At 49.0% G+C, this 21,890-nt stretch overlaps 1 protein-coding gene across 1 annotated transcript; it reads right to left on the reverse strand.

The window, feature by feature from the left end:
* Positions 1 to 6,476: 6,476 nt before the first annotated feature.
* On the reverse strand, positions 6,477 to 21,286 carry PTPRH (protein tyrosine phosphatase receptor type H). Its single transcript, XM_074219888.1, has 20 exons — positions 21,239 to 21,286; positions 20,622 to 20,655; positions 20,235 to 20,480; positions 19,178 to 19,444; positions 18,349 to 18,615; positions 17,519 to 17,785; positions 15,711 to 15,839; positions 13,970 to 14,104; positions 13,498 to 13,749; positions 13,053 to 13,316; positions 12,874 to 12,958; positions 12,731 to 12,775; positions 12,496 to 12,586; positions 10,947 to 11,037; positions 10,417 to 10,493; positions 10,158 to 10,292; positions 9,139 to 9,261; positions 7,931 to 8,091; positions 7,103 to 7,238; positions 6,477 to 6,854 (listed from the first exon to the last, which is right to left on the reverse strand). Exons 1-20 carry the CDS (start codon positions 21,284 to 21,286, stop codon positions 6,708 to 6,710), a joined length of 3,000 nt encoding a protein of 999 aa, XP_074075989.1. The 3' UTR covers positions 6,477 to 6,707.
* Between the last annotated feature and the right edge of the window lie 604 nt (positions 21,287 to 21,890).

Raw genomic sequence — 21,890 nt, forward strand, 5'->3', positions numbered from 1 at the left:
AGTAACTGTAGGACCAAAGGGAACCTGGATTTGGGGAATGAGCCCCGGGCAACTCCGGAGCCTTGGTGAAGACGCGGGGGAGCCTCCCCGGCCGGGGTCCCAGGCTCCCCCATCCACCTCCACTCAACCGCCAAAGCCACTCTCCCCGAGCTCAGCCCACCCTTCGTGCCTCCTCGCCTTCCTCCTGCAGAGCCCACCCGCGCCTGCCTCGGCCCAAGCGGCCCCCCAGATCGGCGGCTGTGTCTGCGGGCCGCCTCCCCCACCAGGGTGCCACCGCCTCCCTCCCTGGGCTGCGTGCATCCGCAGAAGCGGGACATACAGAGCCCTGGAGAGCTTTTAAATGGGCACATGAAGTTCAAAAGGGATTATACCTCCAAAAGCACTGTCGATTCTAAAAGGAAAGCAGAAAGTGGGGGTGGGGCCATACAGTTTCTCAGATGAAGGTCTCATACTCCAAACACAGAGAGGATGCCAGATGGTTAAGACCATGAGTCGTTTCCCCAGTGAGAAGTGACCAAAGGCTATGAACAGGCAGTTTGTTGATGAAGAAATCAAAGCTAGCTACAGTCATAAAAAAAAAGCTCCAAATCATTATTGAGTAGAGAAATACAGGGCCGGCTAGGTGGTGCAGTGGATAGGGCACTGGCCCTGGAGTCAGGAGGACCTGAGATCAAATCCGGCCTCAGATACTTAATAATGACCTAGCTGTGTGGCCTGGGGCAAGCCACTTTACCCCATTGCCTTGCAAAAAAAAAAAACCATTACCAGATAATGGTTGGAAAATAAGATCCATGGGCCACGGAGTTCATTTCTAGCCCAAACTAAATGAAAGTCCTAAAATGTGAATGATTCCTTTTATTTGTTTGAGTTTTGAATGTTTAAAAAAAGTTTAAAATGAATAAGCAATAACAGATTACCATCTACATTAGGATATGTCATCATTTTTAAGATTTCAAGGCCTAGCTCCTTGTTAGGGAATTTTTAATAGCATAAATAACATGGCTTCAATTAGAAACTGCAGGAAGGAAAGGTTTTGTTTATTTGTTTTTAGAGGTCAGTCTGTGATCAGATAAGGGAAAAAAGAGACAAATATATGCATCAGGAGTTAAGAACTTATAAATAGGGGCAGCTAAGGGGCACAGTGAATAGAGAACAGGCTCTGGAGTCAGGAGGACCTGAGTTCAAATCCAGACTCAGACACTTAATAATTACCCAGCTGTGTGGCCTTGGGCAAGCCACTTAACCCCATTGCCTTGCAGAGAGAGAGAGAGAGAGAGAGAGAGATACAAATTATAACTATTTTGGAGGGGAAATGAGAAATATTGGAGAGGATATGGAAAAATTAGAATGCTAATATGCTGTTGGTGGAATTGTGAACTGATTCAGTCATTTTGGAGAGCCATCTGAAATTACACCCAATTAGTTATTAACTGTGTATACCCTCTGACTCAGCAATATTAAGTCTGTTTCCCAAGGTAGTCAGGGGAAAAAGGAAAAGAAGCTAAAATATTTATAGCAGCTTTCTTTGTGGGGGGCAAAGAAATGGAAATTGAGATTTGCATAATGAGGGAATGGACAGACAAGTCGTGGTATATAATTGTGATGGAATACTACTGTGCTATAAGAATTGATGAGCTCTGGGGGGCGGCTAGGTGGCACAGTGGATAGAGCACCGGTCCTGTAGTCAGGACTACCTGCATTCAAATCTGCCCTCAGCCACTTAATAATTACCTAGCTGTGTGGCCTTGGGCAAGCCACTTAACCCCATTGCCTTGTTAAAAAAAAAAAAGAATTGATGAGTTCTGTAAAAGACTGAATGATGAAAACTATGTAATTGGAAAATCACTAATGAAACAAAAGAAATGAGTTCAATATGACAGAAAAGAAATGATAAATGATGATGGGGATGGGGATGGGGGAAAACTGGGACACTAATGCATTGTTGGTGGAGTTGTAAACTGATCCATCCATTCTAGAGAGCAATTTGGAACAATGAGCAAAGGGCTATATCTAAAACTGCATATGTTCTTTGATCCAAAAAAGAACATGACTAGGTCTGTATCCCAAAGAGATCGCTAAAAGGGAGAAAAGTCCCATATGTGGAAAAATATTCACAACAGCTCTTTTGTGTCAAGAATTGGAAATGGAAAGTACATCATCAATTGAGGAATGTTTGAACAAGTCTATGAATGTAATGGAATATTATTGTTCCATAAGAGATGATGAGCAGGCAGATTTCAGTTCATGTTTACATGAACTGATGGCGAGTAAAGCGAGCATAACCACATTGTACACGTTTATCAACAATATTGTATGATCATCAACTATGGTAACCTTAGCTCTTCTCAGCAATACAGTAATCAAAGACGATTCTAAAAGATTCGCAAAGGAAAATGCCATCCACATCAAGAGAAAGAATTATGAAGTATGAACTTGGAGATCAAAGCATACTCTCTTCACTTTTTAAATTTGTTTTTTGACTTTTCTTTTTAGAGGTTCCCCCCTTTGTTTGGATTCTTCTCTCACAGCATGACTAATAGGGAAATATAACCGGGCATGTATAACCTATGTCAGAATACTTGTTTTCTTAGTTTGGAGGGAAGGATGGGTGGGAGGGAGAAAACTTCACAAAAATGAATGTTGCAAACTAGATTTACATATAATTGGAATCAGTGATTAATTAAAAAAAAAACCAAGAAAGAATATGTCCAGAGAAGGACAACTTAAAAAAATGATGATCTCAATGATTTTAGAAAAACTTGGAAAGACTTGCATGAAATAATGAAGAATGAAATGTAGCCGAACCAAGAGAATACTGTATGCAGTAACAGCAATACTGTTCCAAGAATAACTGTGAATGAAAGATATTCTGAATATTATAAATCCTTAAATCAACTGCAAAAGACAGATGAAGAAAGATACTCTCCATTTCCAGAGAAAGAGCTGATGAAGGGGCAGCTAGATGATGCAGTGGACAGAGTCGTCCTGGAGTCAGGAGGACCTGAGTTCAAATCCAGTCTCAAAAACTTAATAATTATCTAGCTGTGTGACCTTGGACAAGTCACTTAATCCCACTATCTTGCAAAAAAAATAAATAAAGGGAGATCCAATAAATAGAAATACCTTATGGTATGGGTTTGCCTGTGTGTGTGTGTGTGTGTGTGTGTGTGTGTGTGTGTGTGTAAATCTCTGTCAGATGGTGACCTTCTCTAGTGTAGGGTGGAGAGACCATTCAGTCTAACTTCTTCATTTTATAAATTACCAAGGTGAAGTGACTTGCTCAGGGTCAAGCATCTGGAACAGGTCTTCCTGACTTCAGGTCCAGTACTTTGTTTACTAAACTGCTAAGATCATTTCTGAAGGAAGAGAATGCTAACATCAAAGGGGAGGCAGCAAGGCTCATTCATTGTGGGACAGAGGAAGCTAGAAGTGAGACAGCACATTCCAGGGATGGGAGACAGCCTGGACAAAGGGACAGAGATGGAAAAGAAGAGTGTCCCCTGTGGGGAAGACCAAGTAAATCAGGGTGCCTAAAACACAGACTATATAAGGGAGAACAATGTGTAACTAGCTCAGAAAGAGAGGGAGGAGCCAGACTGTGACTGTCTTCAAATGTGGAACAAAGGAGTTGGGTCTGGTCCTTGAAATGATTCAGGTTTTGAGCACAGGCTTCAGGAAAAATATTCTGATGACTGTGTGAAAGTCCCTATGTGACCTAGATGTATGATTTCACTCAGCTAGGTGGCGCAGTGGATAGAGCACTGGTCCTGAAAAATTAGGGGAACATGAGTTCAAATCCAGCCTCAGACATGATACTAGCTGGGTGACCTTCAACAAGTCACTTAACCCTGATTGTCTTGCATCCAGGGCCATCCCCAGTCATCCTGATTCATATATGGAACCCATTTGCCTCAATCCACATTCAAATCTAATCCACAAGCTTGCCATGGCATCAATTCCTTGATGTCATGATCTTTTTCAAGAAGGAAGAACAAGGGGCAGTTAGGTGGCACAGTGGATAGAGCACCATCCCTGGAGTCAGGAGGACCCAAGTTCAAATGGGGCCTCAGACACTAAATACTCTTTTAACTGTGTGACTGTGGGCAAGTCTCTTATCCCCATTGCCTTGCAAAATAAAAAGGATAAACAGCAGCAGCAGCAGCTCTCATGTTTTCAATTACCCTGTCCATGGTCTGTCTCATGGCCCTCTCTCTAATCTCCCCAGGCGCCCTCTCCGATGGTCTATTGGGCAACTCAGACTGGAAGTCCCATAGATCTCTAAAACTCTAGCTGTCCAGAACTAAACTCAGATTTTCTCCCAAATTCCCCCTCATGCCTGTTTCTCTATTACTATAGAAAGCGCTATCTCCTATGAGCACATCCGTGACTCCTCTCACCCCCACCCTATATCCCAAGTCCTGTATTTTCTTGTGTGTGTGTGTGTGTGTGTGTGTGTGTGTGTGTGTGTGTGCTTTTGGTTTTTGTGGGACCATGGCATTGTGACTTACCCAGGGTCACACAGCTAGTATTTAGTGTCTGAGGCCAGTTTTGAACTCAGGTCCTCCATGACTCCAGGGCCAGCACTATATCTACTGTGCCACCTGGCTGCCTCAAGTCCTGTGTTTTCTACTTTAGTAATACCTCTCCTATTTATTCCCTTCTCTCCTCTGATAATGTCCCCTTTCTGGTGTAGGCCCTTAAAGTGGGGAACCTGGCTGATCTTGAGATTAGTGGAGTAGAAAGAGGGGTAACTGCAAGCATGAGAGGAAGCAATGTTTTGTTTGGGGCACACTGAGTTGAAGTTCCTATGAAACATGTGTTTATATATATATATGTATATATATATATACATATATATATATATATATATTCAAAAGGCAGCTGAAAACATTCTTCAAGAGAGATAGGAGAGGGCAGCTAGGTGGAGCAGTGGATAGAACACCGGCCCTGGAGTCAGGAGGACCTGAGTTCAAATCCGACCTCAGACACTTAATAATTTTCTAGCTGTGTGGCCTTGGGCAAGCCACTTAACCCCATTGCCTTGCAAAAACCTAAAAATAAAAATTAAAAAAAGAGAGATAGGAGAGTTGACTGTGTAAATCTGGGTGTCATCTGCATACAGATGATAACTGAGCCCATGGGAGCTATTGAGAGAGAGGATGTAAAGAGAAGAAGACTGAGGCAAGAGTCTGTAGGTACATCCCTGGTGAGTGGGCATGAAAAGGGCAGAGAGCCAGCAAAGAGATGGTCAGACAGGAAGGAAAATTCATTATTCCAAGGTCAAAAAGACTCAAAGAAGGCAACTTATTCAAGAATGAAGGGAAGTGAGGAGAGGAGCCTTGGAAGGGTGGAACATCTCATTAAATACTATAAAAAGACAAAAAGAATGAGGACTTTGAAGGGGTCACTTGATTTAAGTGATCCTGGAGAGAACAGTTGTAGTGGAATGGTGAGATCCATGGGCAGATTGCAAGGGATTGGGAAGTGAGTGGGGAGATTAGAAAATGGGCATGAGGGTAGACAGCCTTTTCTAGGAGGCTGACTATAAAAGGAAAGAGAGCTATAGGACAAGGGCCAAAGATCTTAGTAGGGTCAAATGGAAGCATTTTTGAGAGTCATGGGAACCCTGGAATAGGGGAAGGTTGCTGAGAAAGCACTAACAGATTGAAAAGGATGAAAGGGGGCATTGATTGAAGGGGGTGTAGGAAATAGCAAGCTCAAGGATGCAAAAAAGAATAGGAAGTTGCTGTCAGATAAGGAATCATGGAGGCAGAGCACTCATGGGTGCTAAAGAGATCAAGGATGTGGTCTAGACTTCCTCTTCTTCAGGGCCAGCCTCCCTCCCCGGGGTCCCAGACTGCCCTCTCCTCAGTGCAATTCCTCCCCAGGAGGCCTTTTTAGGACACCCATCTTCAACCACTGCCTCCTCCCCCCATGATTTCTAAAAGCCAATGATGATCCTTCACTTCTAACCATCTCTCAGGCTCTCTCTAAGACTGACTGTAGCTCCTTCTCTCTCTCTCTCTCTCAAGTCTCCCTTTCAGTAATTCTGCTTCAAACTGTGTTGTCTCCCAACAGGGGGACCCAGGACTCTGCATTCAATCTTCAAAGGGATAAATGGATAATTTTTCTGCCTCTGCCAGAGTCTATAAGTTTCTAAGGCTGGTGATGGGTCTTGACCTCAGAAAGTCAGTGGTTAGTGATCTAAGGATGGGGTCTGACCCTAGGTGCTCCCACCAGATAGAGTGGGGACCTCATGGCACTGTCCTAAGTGCTGAATGTAGGGCAGCCACACCAAAGTCAGCACAGATACCCAAAGTCCCCAGAAAAAGGAATATTACTATGTCCAACCCAGGTGATCGGACATTCTGGTCCTCAAACATCAGACCAGAGGTAGGAGTATTGATTTAATAAATTAAGGCACAATATATACAGTTTACATTAGAGGGTAGGGCTGCAGGAGGAGCTAGAGAGCCTTCCTCATCCCCTGGGGGGAGGGCAAGGCTCCATCCCTTAGAGATCTCCCCAAATCCCCATTACATAATTTGATGTCAATGAGGGACCCAGACACCTGGATCCTCTGCTCTTCCCCATCAAGGATGGAGAGGCTCCCATACCCAGCTCCTGACTCCTCTGAGATCCTGGGGTCTGGGGTCTCATGGGAGAGACCATCCTGAATCCTGAAGAATCCCAGAGAGGGTAAGCTCTTAGATCCCACGAGTCTCCTTCTCATACTCTCGAATGGCCTCCACATTCTCATACAGGACATCTTCTTGGTCTCTATGATCGGCCCCACTGTCTTGGGACAGCTGCAGAAACCTCAGGAGAGTGTGGTACAGAAATATGTACTGTCCCTGCAGGGGTTGGGGGTGGGAGAAGGAGATGGGCTGAGAAGGGTCTTAGGCTCCAGAGCAGAAGAGGGACTTACCTTCCAATCCACACTCTCCCCACTAACAGAAAGGGGAATAGAGGCTGACTAGGAAAATGGCTTGCCTAAAGTCACACAAAGTGAGGATTTGAACCCAGACATGTAACTCCACCTCCCACCAACCTCATCCTGGGATCTCTGGACCCACTGATCCCACCCTGACCTGATCCTGACCTCAGTCTGCACCATCAGCGGGCGGCTCTTCCTCATCTTTCTGACGAAGGACTGGACCCCAACCTTTTGGTTCTTCTGCAGTTGCATTATCAGGACATCCAGAGCAATGAGGGTCCCTGTGCGACCTACACCCGCACTGGTGTGGAGAGAAAACTAGAGAAAAGAACTCCCCCAAGGACTTGTGGGGTCATTGGGGAGTGGGGAGTGGCAGGCTTGAATAAGAGGAACCCCAGACCAGGGAGGAGGTCTATTCTGGGGAATGAACTGGACAGCCAAGTTGGGGATCATTTATTTGAAGGGTGCTCCTAAGGGGGGGGTCAAAATTGACCCTCTGATTTGCATGAACTGATGCTGAGTGAGATGAGCAGAACCAGAAGAACACTGTACACCCTAACAGCAACATGGGGGCAATGATCAACCGTGATGGACTCTCTCATTCCATCAGTGCAACAACCAGGGACAATTTGAGGCTCTCTGTGATGGAGAATGCCATCTGTATCCAGAGAAACAACCGTGGAGTTTGAACAAAGACCAAGGACTATTATCTTCAATTTAGAAAAAAAAAACCTGGTATCTTATTGTCTGATCTTGCTCTCTCTTATACTTTGTTTCTTCCTTAAGGATATGGTTTCTCTCTCATCACATTCAATTTGGATCTTTGTATACCATGGAAACAATGTAAAGACTGGCAAACTGCCTTCTGTGGGGGGGGAGGGAAGAAAGATGGGGGAAAATTGTAAAACTCAAAATAAATAAAAGCTTTAAAAAAAATTGACCCTCTCCTGGAAGGAGCAAGGGCTTATGGGAGGACCAGGGTCAGGGGCTTACCTGCAATGGACAATGGGAAGACCTCCCCCTAGATTCTGATCCAGCCACTTCCGGAGCAGTGCTTGGAAAGCCAATAGTGGGTCTGGGGACCGAGGAACCCCATGGTCCGGCCATGCAGTATAGTGGAACTGGCGCACAAACAAGCTTTCCTTCAGATCCATCTAGGGAAAGAGAAGGATCAAGACTAATTTGGGGCTAGAAGAGCCCTTGAGAAGTCATGCAGTCCACCAGGGAGGTCCAGAAAGAGCAAGGAGCTCCAAGACCAAGGCTGGGCGGAGGAGAGGCTGTGGAAGAAGTTCCAAGAGGGAGAATCTGAAGAATGGCTGAGGTCAAGCTCAGAGGAAGGAGCTAAGTGGATGGTGAGGAGGTGCCTAAGTTTGTCAAGGAAAGATGACATTTTAGAGAGTTGGGGGAGTCTGGGAGAGATACTGGTTTGTCTGGGGTCACTTGAAAATAGCCAGAGGCAGCTGGGTGATGTAGTGGATAGAGCACGAGATTTGAGTTCAATTCCAGTCTTAGATACTTTCTGTTTGACCCTGGGAAAGTCACTTCATTTTCCTCAGTTTTAAAATAGCCACACCTAGTTTCCAGGGTTGTTGGAATAACCAATTAAGATCATGCTTGTAAAGCATGTAATATAGTAGGTGCTTAATAATTGCTTATTCCCTTCCTCTATTGCAAAAGTCTAGGAAAGGGAGTTGGGGCCCAGAGGGAGATGTGAGTATTGTCTTGGGGTCCCTGGAAGATCTGGGAAGGTCAATGGAAGGACTCATAAGGGAAGCTTCTATCAGGAAATGGATCCCAGGGTTAGTGGTTAGTTTGGGTCACCATGGGTGGCTATAGGACCATGCAAATATTGGGAAATCATGGGGCCTCCAGAGGCTATCAGCTTGTAGTCTTGTTAGACTAGAAATCTTCGAGTTCCCTCTCAACTCCCAAACTCTGTGACTCTGTCTTGGGGGGTGATCATCAGGACTCATTGAATTGCTTGGAGGTGCTTGGGTGGCTAGGTTGGTCTGGTTGTGCTCCTTGAAAGATAACTCAGAGGATCTAGGGAAGTTGAGAGTGCTCTGGGCAGGAGAGGAGGTAGATTAAGTCATTGGGTGAGTTTAGAAAGGTCAAGAGGCCTTGGGGCAGGATTATGGCTCCCAGGAGAACATGGATGATTTGTATTGGGTCTGGAAGGATTGGGGTTTCTAGGTCCATACATGAAACAGCTGCAACTCTCGAATGGTCCAGTGTTTAGTCACATCTTCCCCCTTCAGAGTCACCCGGAGGCGCCCATAGTTGCAAGGTTTGACATCCAGGGGCCAGTAATGTTCACACTTGACCTGGATGGGGAGAGTCCCCAGAAGAGGTGGTAGTGGTAGGTGAATCCCATATCCTCAACCAGAGCCCAATCTATTGGTCCCCAGCCCGGCACCAAACCAAGTGGCATCATGGACACACTAAAAGGGTACCAGAGGGGTGCTTGGGCAAGGAATGGTAAGGGGTCCTTCCTGAGCCCAGGGGCTTCTAAGGAATCACTGGGAGATTTGGGTCTGGCGGCAGCAGCATGGCAGAGAAGGCAGAGAGAGACAGAGACATAACAATGCAAAGGGAGGGCAGGGAGATGGAAGGGAGACCCTGAAGAGAAAGGGAGGAGAGACAGAAAGGGAGAAGAGCAGGGAGATGATGGAAGAAGGCAAAAAAGAGAGAAGGGGAGAGATGGAGGGAGACAAAGAGAAAGGGAGGGGCAAAGAGAGGAATGGAGAGAGACAGGCAGAGAGGGAAGCAGGAGAGAAACGGAAGGAGCCAGAGGAATGAAGGGTTAAAGGGAGACAAAGGGAGGGGGTGGACTGAGACAGAGACGGAGGGAGGGGGCATAGAAAAAGAGAGGGAAGCAAGAGAGAGAAGGGAGACCAAAAAGAGAGGGAGGAATAGAGGAGTGAGATGGAGGAAGAAAGATAAGTGGAGAAGGGTTAAGGGGAGAGATGAAGTAAGACAAAGACTGAGAGGGGGAGGGGAGGGATGGAGGGAGCCAAGAGAAGGGGGCGGGGGAGAGAGGAAGGAGACAAAGACAGACATGGAGAGTGGGGGGACCAGGACTAGAAGCAAAAAGCAAGGTGAAGAAAGAGAGAGACAAATGCAAAGAGGGTTAGCCAGGGCAATGCTGAGAGTCTGGGGTGGGGATGGGGGCCAAGTTGAGGCTGGGGGGAGGGGGCCCCAGGGAGGACGGCCATCTCACCCTCCCAGACTCCACGCAGTTGGTCAGCATTACAATGGTGCGGCTTTGCTGCTCCCACACCAGGCGCCAGAAGTCGCCCACTGTCTGGGGGAGTGGGCCCTGGGTGGCAATGTACTCCCGGGGACCAAAGAGACCCTGGAAAGGGATGGAGCGAGGGGGGTTCTTGGGGCTCTCGGCCCCTCCTCCTATCTCCTGGAGCCCAGCTTTGACAAAGCTACCTCCCCCTACCTTGCACCCCTCCCCCACCACGTCTGCTCACTGGAATGAAGCTGGCATTGATGTAGTCAGAGCTGGGGTCCCCTGGGAGGGGCTGCAGGGGGACTCGGGACCAGTCATCTGAAGAGGGAAGGAGGAGGTGGGTCCAGGAGGCAATAACATAGAGAAACCGGCAATGAATAGCTTAGATCCAGATAGAGTCTGACAGAGGAGAGACCCAGGGGAAACAGGAGGGAGGGAGAAGCATCCTTGGGCTCTCAGGGTGGAATGGGGGGGGGGGGGGGAGGCAGGAGAAGAGGAAGCCACTCTGCTCCAAGGGAAAGGTGGGAAGGGGACAGCCCTACCTCCCACAGAGGGTCAGCCCCCCGGGGGGACAGAGAGAACGGCACCATCTCTCTCAGGGAGCCAACGGAAGACCAGGGGCTCTTCCCTTAGGGATGGAGAGGGGTGGCATTGTCCATCTCTTCTGGACCACAGGGGAGGGGACATCTCCATCTTTCTCCGGGAGCCTGGGAGAGATAGGGTCTCTGTGCCTTTCCCTTGGGGCGGGGGCTGGGGGGATCTATATCTCACAAGGCAGCACATTGGAAAACCGATTCTTGTTCTTGTTCTCCAAGGCCAAGGCCGCTGTCTGCAACTGCCCTGTGCCCTCCTGAGCCAGCTCCTGGTTAAGAGACACAAAGACAAAAGGGGAGCTCTCCGCAGCAGGATGGGCCAGTCTGTTGTCAGCCTGGCTCCCCTCTCCCCATCCCTTTCGTTGCCTGGCAGGCCTAGGGCTCCACCAAGCCATGGGCAGAGGAAAGAAGAGTGGAAGAGAGGCCAGGGTTCTGCCTGTCATCTCCCTCCATCTCTGCTTCTGCCAGTCTCAGTTTCTCTGTCTGTCTCTCTTGGTCCATCTACCTTTTAGGCATGGCAAACTGGGCAGAGACACCTTGAACTCATGATCTTTCCTCTGAATCCTTTATTACTGTTGGTGGTACCACCACCTGCCAGTCACCGGGCACCCAGCTCTTTAGGGCCATCCCCTGCTCCTCCCTCCCTCCCTCCACCACCACCACTCCCAGCCAATCACTTGCACAGCTCCGGACGATCTGCTTTCAGATCTGCCCTTCTTGAGCTCGTCCTGGGCAATGCAAGAGCCTGCGGAGGAGTCTGGCTGCCACAAGTCTCTCCCCACTCCGGGCCAGCCAGAGTGAGTTTCTTGAAACATGGTTCTGATCAAGTCTCTCTCTCTCTCTCTCTCTCTCTCTCTCTCTCTCTCTCACACACACACACACACACACACACACACACACACACACACACACACACACACAGAGTCACACACCACCCACAGTCTCCCCCACACACAGCTACACACCACACATGGACACACACACACACACACACACAGACTCCACACAGATACCACAGACACAACTCCAGGGTCACCCTATCACCTCCAGGACCAAATGGAAAGTCCCATTTGACTTTGAAAGTCCTCCCTAAGCTGCCCTCCCTGCCTCCCCAGGCCTGGAGTGCCCCCCTTCCCCATTCCAGTTGCACCTCCTCTCTGGGACTATCTCAATGTATGTTTGGGCAGAGCGGTTGGTTGGTGTTCTCTCCCCACCTCTGCCTTTCTTCCTCCACAGTAGGCTCTTCATAAGTCCTTGGTAGCTGACTTGTGGGTCTGTTGACTTCTCTCTCCATCTTTGTCTCTCTTAGTTTCTGTCTGTCTTAACCACTTTCTCCCTCATCCCTCCTCCTTTCCGTCTCTGACTCACTTTCTTCCATCTCTCCTCTGTTTCTCTCCATCTTTTTATTTCTGTTTCCTTCCCTCTCTTCTGTCTCTGACTTTTTGTCACCTTCTTCTGTCTCTCTTGTCTCTCTTTATTTCTGTCTCTCTCTCCCTCCCCTCCTCTCTCTCTCTCTCTCTCTCTCTCTCTCTCTCTCTCTCTCTCTCTCTCTCTCTCTCCCCTTTTTTGTCTCTCTCCTCCTTCCACTTCCCCCCTTCTTCCTTTTCCCCCTCTCTCCATCATCTTTAGTCAATTGATATCCTCCAATGGGAGAGGTCAGGTTGGGGACGTGAGAAGGGGTGAACAGGGGCCTGAAGCCACATTCCAATGATGCTAACAACCCATACCTGGTATTCCTCTGCAAATCCATAGTTGCTGTCTTTCTGATTTTCCAAGATGTAGGCTGCCAAATTCTCTGCATGGATGTCTCCCAGGGAGCTGGCAAGGAGAAAGGCCCTTGAAACCTCACAGAGCATCTCTGTCCAACCCATTTCAGAGAACACTGAGGCCCAGGACAAGAAGGGGCTTGCCCAAGATCAACCTGAGTCCATGACTGGGTCTGACTCCAAACCAAGGGCTCACCTGCAGACCCCACTTGGGGTTTGGGACTTCTCCAGCACTGTGTTCCTGTAGGAAGAGGGGAGGAAAAAGAAAGTCAGAGGCAAGCCTTGCCCCTGCAAGCTTCAGCGGTCCCCTGCCCCTCACAGTCCTGGGTTTTTCCTTACCTATGACGCCGTTGAAGAAAAAAAATGAGCAGGCCCACAAGAAGGATGACGAGGAGAACCCCCACTATGCTTCCGGCAATGACTCCTGAGTGGGGGTTAAGGAAGACAGGGAGGTGCTTGAGGAAGAGCAACCTCAACCACTGCCTGGGCTCCCACCACAGGACCCTTGGGTGTCATACCTCCACTCTCAGTATGGCAGGTCTCTGGAGTTGAGGCAGCACGCATCCCTGCCCACAGGGTCCAAACGGTGGCCCTATAGGATCGGGCAGGCTGGAGTCCTTCAACAGAGCTATGACTGGTGCAGGGCCCGGGCCAACTACCATGATGAGTCCCCACCTCAAACTCAAGGCTCTCCTGGTTCCCCTTAGGGCAGGCCAGGGTCAGGACAACACCATAGCCTGCAGAAGTGCTAGCACAGGAAATGATGGCGACAGGATCTGGAGCTGAGAGGACGGTCATCCAACATGAACTCCTCGCTTGCCCTGAGGTCTAACCATCCCTCTTCTCCTCCATATCGCCATTACCCCAGGGATCCTGGCTTCCAGGTCCACCAGTTTCCTCCCCCAGATCTTGTGCTGAAGGGTCAGAACCCTTAGTCTCTCCTCATTGGAAGTTGGACCTCACCTGTAGAGCCATTAACTGCACTTTCAGGACTCTGGGCGTTGTCTGTCATGGCCCACACCAAGAACTTGTACCAAGTCCCAGGAGTGAGACCTTCAGCAGTGAAGTTGGTGCTATTTGTGACAGCCTGCTTCTCGAGGGTCTCATTTAAGAACCAGGACACTTTGTACATGACATTGGGGGGTCCCCACCAGTTGACTGAAATGGAGTTGTTGGTCTGTCTCACCACCTCCAGGTTTCTGACCTCATTGGGCACTGGGAGGCCAACAAGAGAAAGGAAGAGAAGTGGCTAAGAGTCATAGCCCTCCACCTACCTGGGACCCATCTCCATTTTAATCATCAAGAACCCAAAAGGGGCACTTTGTCTTTCCCATCCTGGAAAAGACACTGCTCTTGAAGCCACCAGGCTACTCTAGTGCCCACCCACCATTCTAGTGTCTCATCCTCCCTATCCCAAGTGTGGGGCCTGCCTCACTTGTGTACACTGGCAGCATCTGGGCAGAACTATTGACTCCATTACTAATACTACATATTGTGAATTCATACAGGCTTCCAGGCTCCAGGGGCTCCACAGTATACCCCTCAACTGTAGTGTTGGCTGTCCCATTGGGTTCACACCTCTGGGTCCAATTATTCCAGTAAGGTAATCCCAGCTCTGAGATCCTGTCCTTCTGGGGAACTCCTGTCCCACCTCCCACAGAATCAGTCCCCAGGCAAAGACCCCTATCTCACCTGTGGTCACCTGAATACTCATGCCAGAGCTATCAACACCATTCCTCTCAGCCTTCACTGTGAAACTGTACAGTGTGGCAGCCTCTAAGTTGTCCACCATATATAGTGTCTCTGTTATTTTAACTTGAACCAATGGGTCATTTCCTCTTCTGCAGGTGATCCAGTATGTGTAATCTGCAGGCTGGGGGTCCTCGGGGGCCTGCCACTCCAGGGTGACTGAGCTGTTGCTCCGAGTTTTCATCTTGAGGTCTCTGACTTCATTAGGGACTGAGGAGGGAAAAGAACAAGTCATTGAGGAAGGTAACCCAGAACAGGGGTGTCAGGTCAAAACCTAGTCTATCTGATTGTTGAGAAAGGATGATCTCCAGCAAACATGCCCAAGAAGAGGAGCCCTAGTAACTCTGAACAAGGTCCTGTGAGGCATGGAAAGGTTTAATATGGTAGAAGAGTCCAGTAAGGGAGGACATTGCCAAGACTGGGACCCAGAGGGCCATTCTTCCCCCTTGCCTTTTCCCCAAAGACCACCAGTTATTGCAGAGGGCACTCCTGTGAGGGAAAGGTTGGAAGAGATGGCCTCTGAGGTGTCTCCCAGCTCTGAGATTCTGTCATTTTGGGGAGCCCTTGGGGTCCCTGTTCTACCTCCCACAGAATCAGCCCCCAGGCAGAGCCCCCATCTCACCTGTGGCCTCCTGGATGCTCTGGTCAGAGCTGTTAACGCCATTCCTCTCAGCCTTCACTGTGAAATTGTACAGTGTGGCAGCCTCTAGGCTGTCCACCATATACACTGTCCCTGTTGTTTTAACTTGAACCAGTGGGTCATTCCCTCTGCCCCAGCTGATCCAGTAGGTGTAATCTGCAGGCTGGGGGCCCTCGGGGGCCTGCCACTCCAGGGTGACTGAGCTGTTGCTCCGGGTTTTCATCTTGAAGTCTCTGATGTCATTAGGCACTGAGGAGGGAGAAGAACAAATCAGTAAGAAAGGTTACCCCAGAACAGGGGTGACAGTTCAACACCCCGGTTTGCACAATTGGGGAGGATGGTCTCCAACAAGCATGCCCAGGAAGTAACCCTGAGCAAGGCCCTGAGAGGCATGGAAAGGTAATAATATGGCAAAGGAGGTCAGTAAAGCAGAATAATGCCAAGACTGGGACCCAGAGGACCTTTCTTCCCCCTTGCCTTTTCCCCAAAGACCACCAGTTATTGCAGAGGGCACTCCTGTGAGGGGAAAGTTGGAAGAGATGGCCTCTAAGGTGCCTCCCAGCTCTGAGATTCTGTCCTTCTGGGGAGACCCTGGGGTTCCTGTTCTACCTCCCACAGAATCAGCCCCCAGGCAGAGCCCCCATCTCACCTGTGGCCTCCTGGATGCTCTGGCCAGAGCTGTTAACACCATTCCTCTCAGCCTTCACTGTGAAATTGTACAGTGTGGCAGCCTCTAGGTTGTCCACCATATACACTGTCCCTGTTGTTTTAACTTGAACCAGTGGGTCATTCCCTCTGCCCCAGCTGATCCAGTAGGTGTAATCTGCAGGCTGGGGGCCCTCGGGGGCCTGCCACTCCAGGGTGACTGAGCTGTTGCTCCGGATTTTCATCTTGAGGTCTCTGACCCCATTGGGTACTGAGTGAGGAGGGAAATGAACAAGTGGGTGGAGGAAGGGCTTCCCATGCTCCCCACTACATTTGCAGTCTCTTCCCTCTTTGCTTCATCCTCCATTGCATTGCCAAAGCAATTTTCTCAAAGCCCAGGTAGGCCCAGTCATGGTCCAGCTCCATATCCAACTGCCATGGCTCCCTATCACCTTCAGGATCAAAAATGCCCTTCACCACCTGGTCCGACCCACCTTGCTCCCATTCCCTCCCTCTACAAGCTGGACGATCCTGCTTCTTTCCTTTTCATCAAACATGGTGCTGTGTTTCCCTCCTCCAGGTCTTTATCCTGGCCATGACCCATGTCCTGGCATGGACTCTTTCCTCACCTCCTCCTTGTGGCACCCCCCCCCTCATCCTCCTTCCTTTCAATTGATTCTTTCAAGATGGTTGAAATACCGCCTTCGAATCAGAAGCCCCTCCTGAACCCCTACAACAACCACCTCTTGCCTGGGTCCTCTTTGCTCATCATGAGCAGGTGGTCTCCTCCAATGAGGTCCTTGAATTTGGGGCAGGGCATCCCCATACTTAATACCATGTCTGGTACATTGTTGGTGCCCACTGATAATGTTTGTCCTTAGTTTTCAAAGAAGACCATGACACCAGGGAGATGATGCCAAGCACATGAACTGGTTCTGAGTGGGGGGGGGGGACTGTGATGGTAGACTGATTGCTAGTGATGCCTTCCTACCAAAGACTAAGGAAACCCAGGGGAGCCTGAACTCTTTAAGACATTTCTTCTCAATTTGCACAAACTGATGCTGAGTGAGAGGAGCAGAACCAGAAAAACACTGTACACCCTAACAACATGGGGGCGATGATTAACCTTGATGGATTCACTCATTCCATCAGTGCAACAATCAGGACAAATTTGGAGTATCTGCAATGGAGAGTGCCATCTGTGTCCAGAGAAAGAATTGTGGAGTTTGAACAAAGACCAAGGACTATTTCCTTTAATTTAGAAAAAAAAAGCCTGCTATCTTATTGTCTGATCTTGCCCTCTCTTATACTTGCTGTTTCTTCCTTAAGGATGTGATTTCTCTCTCATCACACTCAATTGGGATCACTGTATACCACGGAAACAATGGAAAGATTAACAGACTGTCTTCTGTGGGGGTGGGAAACAAGATTAGGGGGAAAATTGTAAAACTCAAAATAAATAAAATCTTTCTAAAAATAAAAAGGCATTCCTTCTCTTCCTTGCCATTTTCTCCATAGACAAGGAAGAGGGGAAACAAGCATCTATTAAATGCCAACTGTTTTCCAGGTACTACACAAGTATTATCTCTTGGATTTTCCAATAGCCATGGAAGAGAAGTGATATTATTATCCCCATTTTATACTGAGGAAACAGAGGCCGATTGATGTAAAGTGACATTTCCAGGGTCACACATAGCTAGGAAATGTTTGAGGTGGAATTTGAAATTGGGTCTTCCTGAACTCCAAAGTCTGACCTGACCTCTGTCTACTGCTATATACCTAACTAAACTACCAGTTATTGCAGAGGGCACTCATGTTAGGGAAGATTGGACAAGATGGCCTCTGAGGTGCCTCCCAGCTCTGAGATTCTGTCATTCTGGGGAGACGAGACCCTGGGGTTCCTGTTCTACCTCCCACAGAATCAGCCCCCAGGCAGAGCCCCCATCTCACCTGTGGCCTCCTGGATGCTCTGGCCAGAGCTGTTAACACCATTCCTCTCAGCCTTCACTGTGAAATTGTACAGTGTGGCAGCCTCTAGGCTGTCCACCATATGCACTGTCTCTGTTGTTTTAACTTGAACCAGTGGGTCATTCCCTCTGCCCCAGCTGATCCAGTAGGTATAATCTGCAGGCTGGGGGCCCTCGGGGGCCTGCCACTCCAGGGTGACTGAGCTGTTGCTCCGGGTTTTCATCATGAGATCTCGGACCTCATTAGGGACTAAGGAGGAAGAAGAAGTGAGTGAGGAAGGTTACCCAGAACAGGGGTGTCAGGTCAAAGCCCTGGTTTGCACAATTGGGGAGGAAGGATGGTCTCCAACAAGCATGCCCAGGAAGTAACCCTGAGCAAGGCCCTGAGAGGCATAGAGAGGTATAATATGGGGGGCAGTTAGGTGGCTCAGTGGATAGAGCACCAGCTCTGGAGTCAGGAGGAACTGAGTTCAAATCTGGATTCAGACACTTAATAATTACCTAGCTGGATGACCTTGGGCAAGTCACTTAATCCCATTGCCGGGCCAAAAAAAAAAAGGAAAGGTATAATATGGCAGAGGCATCCAGTAAGGCAGAACAATGCCAAGACTGGGACCCAGAGGACCTTTCTTACCCCTTGTCTTTTCCCCAAAGACCACCAGTTATTGCAGAGGGCACTCCTGTGAGGGAAAAGTTGGAAGAGATGGCCTCTAAGGTGCCTCCCAGCTCTGAGATTCTGTCCTTCTGGGGAGACCCTGGGGTCCCTGCTCTACCTCCCACAGAATCAGCCCCCAGGCAGAGCCCCCATCTCACCTGTGGCCTCCTGGATGCTCTGGCCAGAGCTGTTAACACCATTCCTCTCAGCCTTCACTGTGAAATTGTACAGTGTGGCAGCCTCTAGGCTGTCCACCATATACACTGTCTCTGTTGTTTTAACTTGAACCAGTGGGTCATTCCCTCTGCCCCAGCTGATCCAGTAGGTATAATCTGCAGGCTGGGGGCCCTCGGGGGCCTGCCACTCCAGGGTGACTGAGCTGTTGCTCCGGGTTTTCATCATGAGATCTCGGACCTCATTAGGGACTAAGGAGGAAGAAGAAGTGAGTGAGGAAGGTTACCCAGAACAGGGGTGTCAGGTCAAAGCCCTGGTTTGTACAATTGGGAAGGATGGTCTCCAACAAGCATGCCCAGGAAGTAATCCTGAGCAAGGCCCTGAGAGGCATAGAAAGGTATAATATGGGGGGCAGTTAGGTGGCTCAGTGGATAGAGCACCAGCTCTGGAGTCAGGAGGAACTGAGTTCAAATCTGGATTCAGACACTTAATAATTACCTAGCTGTATGACCTTGGGCAAGTCACTTAATCCCATTTCCTGGCCAAAAAAAAAAAAAAGGAAAGGTATAATATGGCAGAGGCATCCAGTAAGGCAGAACAATGCCAAGACTGGGACCCAGAGGACCTTTCTTCCCCCTTGCCTTTTCCCCAAAGACCACCAGTTATTGCAGAGGGCACTCCTGTGAGGGGAAAGTTGGAAGAGATGGCCTCTAAGGTGCCTCCCAGCTCTGAGATTCTGTCCTTCTGGGGAGACCCTGGGGTCCCTGTTCTACCTCCCACAGAATCAGCCCCAGGCAGAGCCCCCCATCTCACCTGTGGCCTCCTGGATGCTCTGGTCAGAGCTGTTAACGCCATTCCTCTCAGCCTTCACTGTGAAATTGTACAGTGTGGCAGCCTCTAGGCTGTCCACCATATACACTGTCCCTGTTGTTTTAACTTGAACCAGTGGGTCATTCCCTCTGCCCCAGCTGATCCAGTAGGTATAATCTGCAGGCTGGGGGCCCTCGGGGGCCTGCCACTCCAGGGTGACTGAGCTGTTGCTCCGGGTTTTCATCTTGAGGTCTCTGACCTCATTGGGTGCTGAGTGAGGAGACAGAATTTCAAGTGGGTGGAGGAAGGGCTTCCCACACTCCTCACCACATCTGCAGTCTCTCCCCAATTTGCTTCATTTTTCACTAGGCTGTCAAAGCACTTTCCTCATCTCATTGGGTGCTGAGTGAGGGAGAACTCCAAGTGGATGGGGGAAGGGTTTTTTATCCTCCCCACCAAGTGCTTAAGAGCACAAGTGAGAGACTGAGGTCTTGGATTGACCAGATAGGGAAAGAAGGCTGCTCTCCCACAAAGAGACCATTGAGTTTGAGAACTAGTGGAGCCCATGGATCTCAGGTGGCCTAGATAATACATTGTGACCTTCCATTGTCCCTTGCCTCAAGCTTCTCTCCACTTCCCACTAGACTCCTAATTGAGACATTCAATAAGACTGAAGTATGTCTCATGAGGCCTAATGCAAAATAGTGAATGCCAGTTCTAGCCAGCTTTCAGATCAGTCAGCATCGATTAAGGGACCTTCTATGTGCTGGGCACCATGCTAAGCTCTGGGGATACAAAAAGAGGCAAAATATAGTCCCTGTCCTCAAGGAGTTTGCAATCTAATAGGGGAGTTCACATGCTACCAATTTTATGCAAAGCAAACTATCTAGAAGATAAATGGGAAATAACCAAGAGCAAGAAAATAAGACAGGTTGGGGAAAGCTTCTTGATAGCTCTAGCAAAGATTACAGGGGTCTGGACCTAGAGATTGCCCAGCATAGAGTTCTCTTCCTCCTGCCCTCCATAATGCTTACAACCCCAGGACAGGGCAAAATCTCACATGTGAATGCATTGAGGCTCTTTTCAGAGCTGCTTCCCTCCACTTTGACAGTGAATTCATATGATGTTCCAGGTTCAAGATTCTTCACAGTGTACCAATTATCAGAAGTGTTGTTTGTCCCAATTATCTTACTGTCCTTGAACCAGGTGACAATATAGTTAACGTTCACATGAGGTGGCTCCCACCTCAGGGAGATTGAACTATTGGTCTGCTTGTCTACATCCAAGGTTGAGATCTCATCCTGGGCTGAGAAGGAAAGTCAGGCAGGGAGGAAGGTCAGCTAGGGAGGCTCACAAGGGACCTTGTGAACTCCCCAAACCCTACCTTAGGAAGGGTCCTCTCAGCCCTCTCTGGGAGGCAACCTCCAAGGAGTTGTCTACCACTTACCAGATACCAAGGACCCTTTCCAGCATGCCAGTACCTATTGAGAAGAATACATAAAAGGTGACAAAAGAGTCTTACAGCTGGAGCCAGGGTGGGGCTGGAATTCCTTCTTCCTTCAGGCAAAGTTCACCCCAATCTCAGCCCTCCCAGTTTCTTGAAAGAAAGAAGTGAGAGAGAAGGAGGGAGGAGCCCTGGAAAACTATGGATTGGTGAAATTGATAAAACTGAGCCATCCTACTGGCTCCAGGCCAAGAGAAGAAGGGTTAGTTAGCCCACAATCCAAGAGCAGGGGAAGGGATGGGGCAGGGGGATAAGAGAAAGAGTAGGAAACCCAGGTTCCAAGGACCAAGTTCCAAGTGGGTGGTGCAGGAGAGCTAACAACAAACTTGGGTATGTTGGGAATCAGGAGTCCCAGTCCTTGGAATTTCTCTTAATCTTCCATCAGAGTCTATCCCCTTCAAAGTTTCAAGCATTTGGGTTCCCAAACTATCCTCTCTTGGGGACCCAACCATCCATTTCTCTACCCCTTGGTCCCTCAGGAGCCTAGATGTCCCCAAACCCCACAACCCTTTGCCACCCAGAGAACTGCCAGTTCCTTCCCCCATAGCAGGGACACTCACCACCACCACACTCAGCAGATGCCGGGGCCCAGGGGAGAGCCCACTCATGATTCTGGAAGCCAAAGGGATACGGAGAAGAAGGAGAGGAGGGAGAGGAGAGGAGAGGAGGGAGAGGAAAGAGAGAGAGAGAGAGAGAGAGAGAGAGAGAGAGAGAGAGAGAGAGAGAGAGAGAAAAGAGAAAGCTAGGTGTCCAGGGCTCCCAGCCCTACACCCTCGTTTTGGACTTTCACCCCAACAACTTCTCCTTTCTCTGAGCCCTAGGTGACACAGGTATTAGCCTTGGGTGGAGAAGGAGGACAGAAGGGAGAAGGGGAGGAGAAAAACAAGAATGGGGAAGAAGAGAAAAAGAGAAGGTGCTGAGCCCTTCCTAGTCTCCACACACCCCAGTCTGCCCTACCTCCCTTACTCTCAAATTCCTCAGACTCAGCCTAGAAGCAATCGATAATTGTCTCTTTTCATTAGCCCCTCCTTTTTCACAAATAAGGAAGTCTCAGAGAGACCCAGTGAAGAATCCCCAGAGGTCATATGACAGGTCAAAAGGCAAAGACGGAATATACATGGTGGCATAGGAAGGGGACTTGGAGATCATTTTCCCCAACCCCACCATGTTATGGAGAATTCAAATGAACCCCAAGGAGAGCTAATGTGTGGC

The sequence above is a fragment of the Macrotis lagotis genome, chromosome 1 (assembly GCF_037893015.1).
Source record: "Macrotis lagotis isolate mMagLag1 chromosome 1, bilby.v1.9.chrom.fasta, whole genome shotgun sequence".
Classification (NCBI taxonomy): domain Eukaryota; kingdom Metazoa; phylum Chordata; class Mammalia; order Peramelemorphia; family Peramelidae; genus Macrotis; species Macrotis lagotis.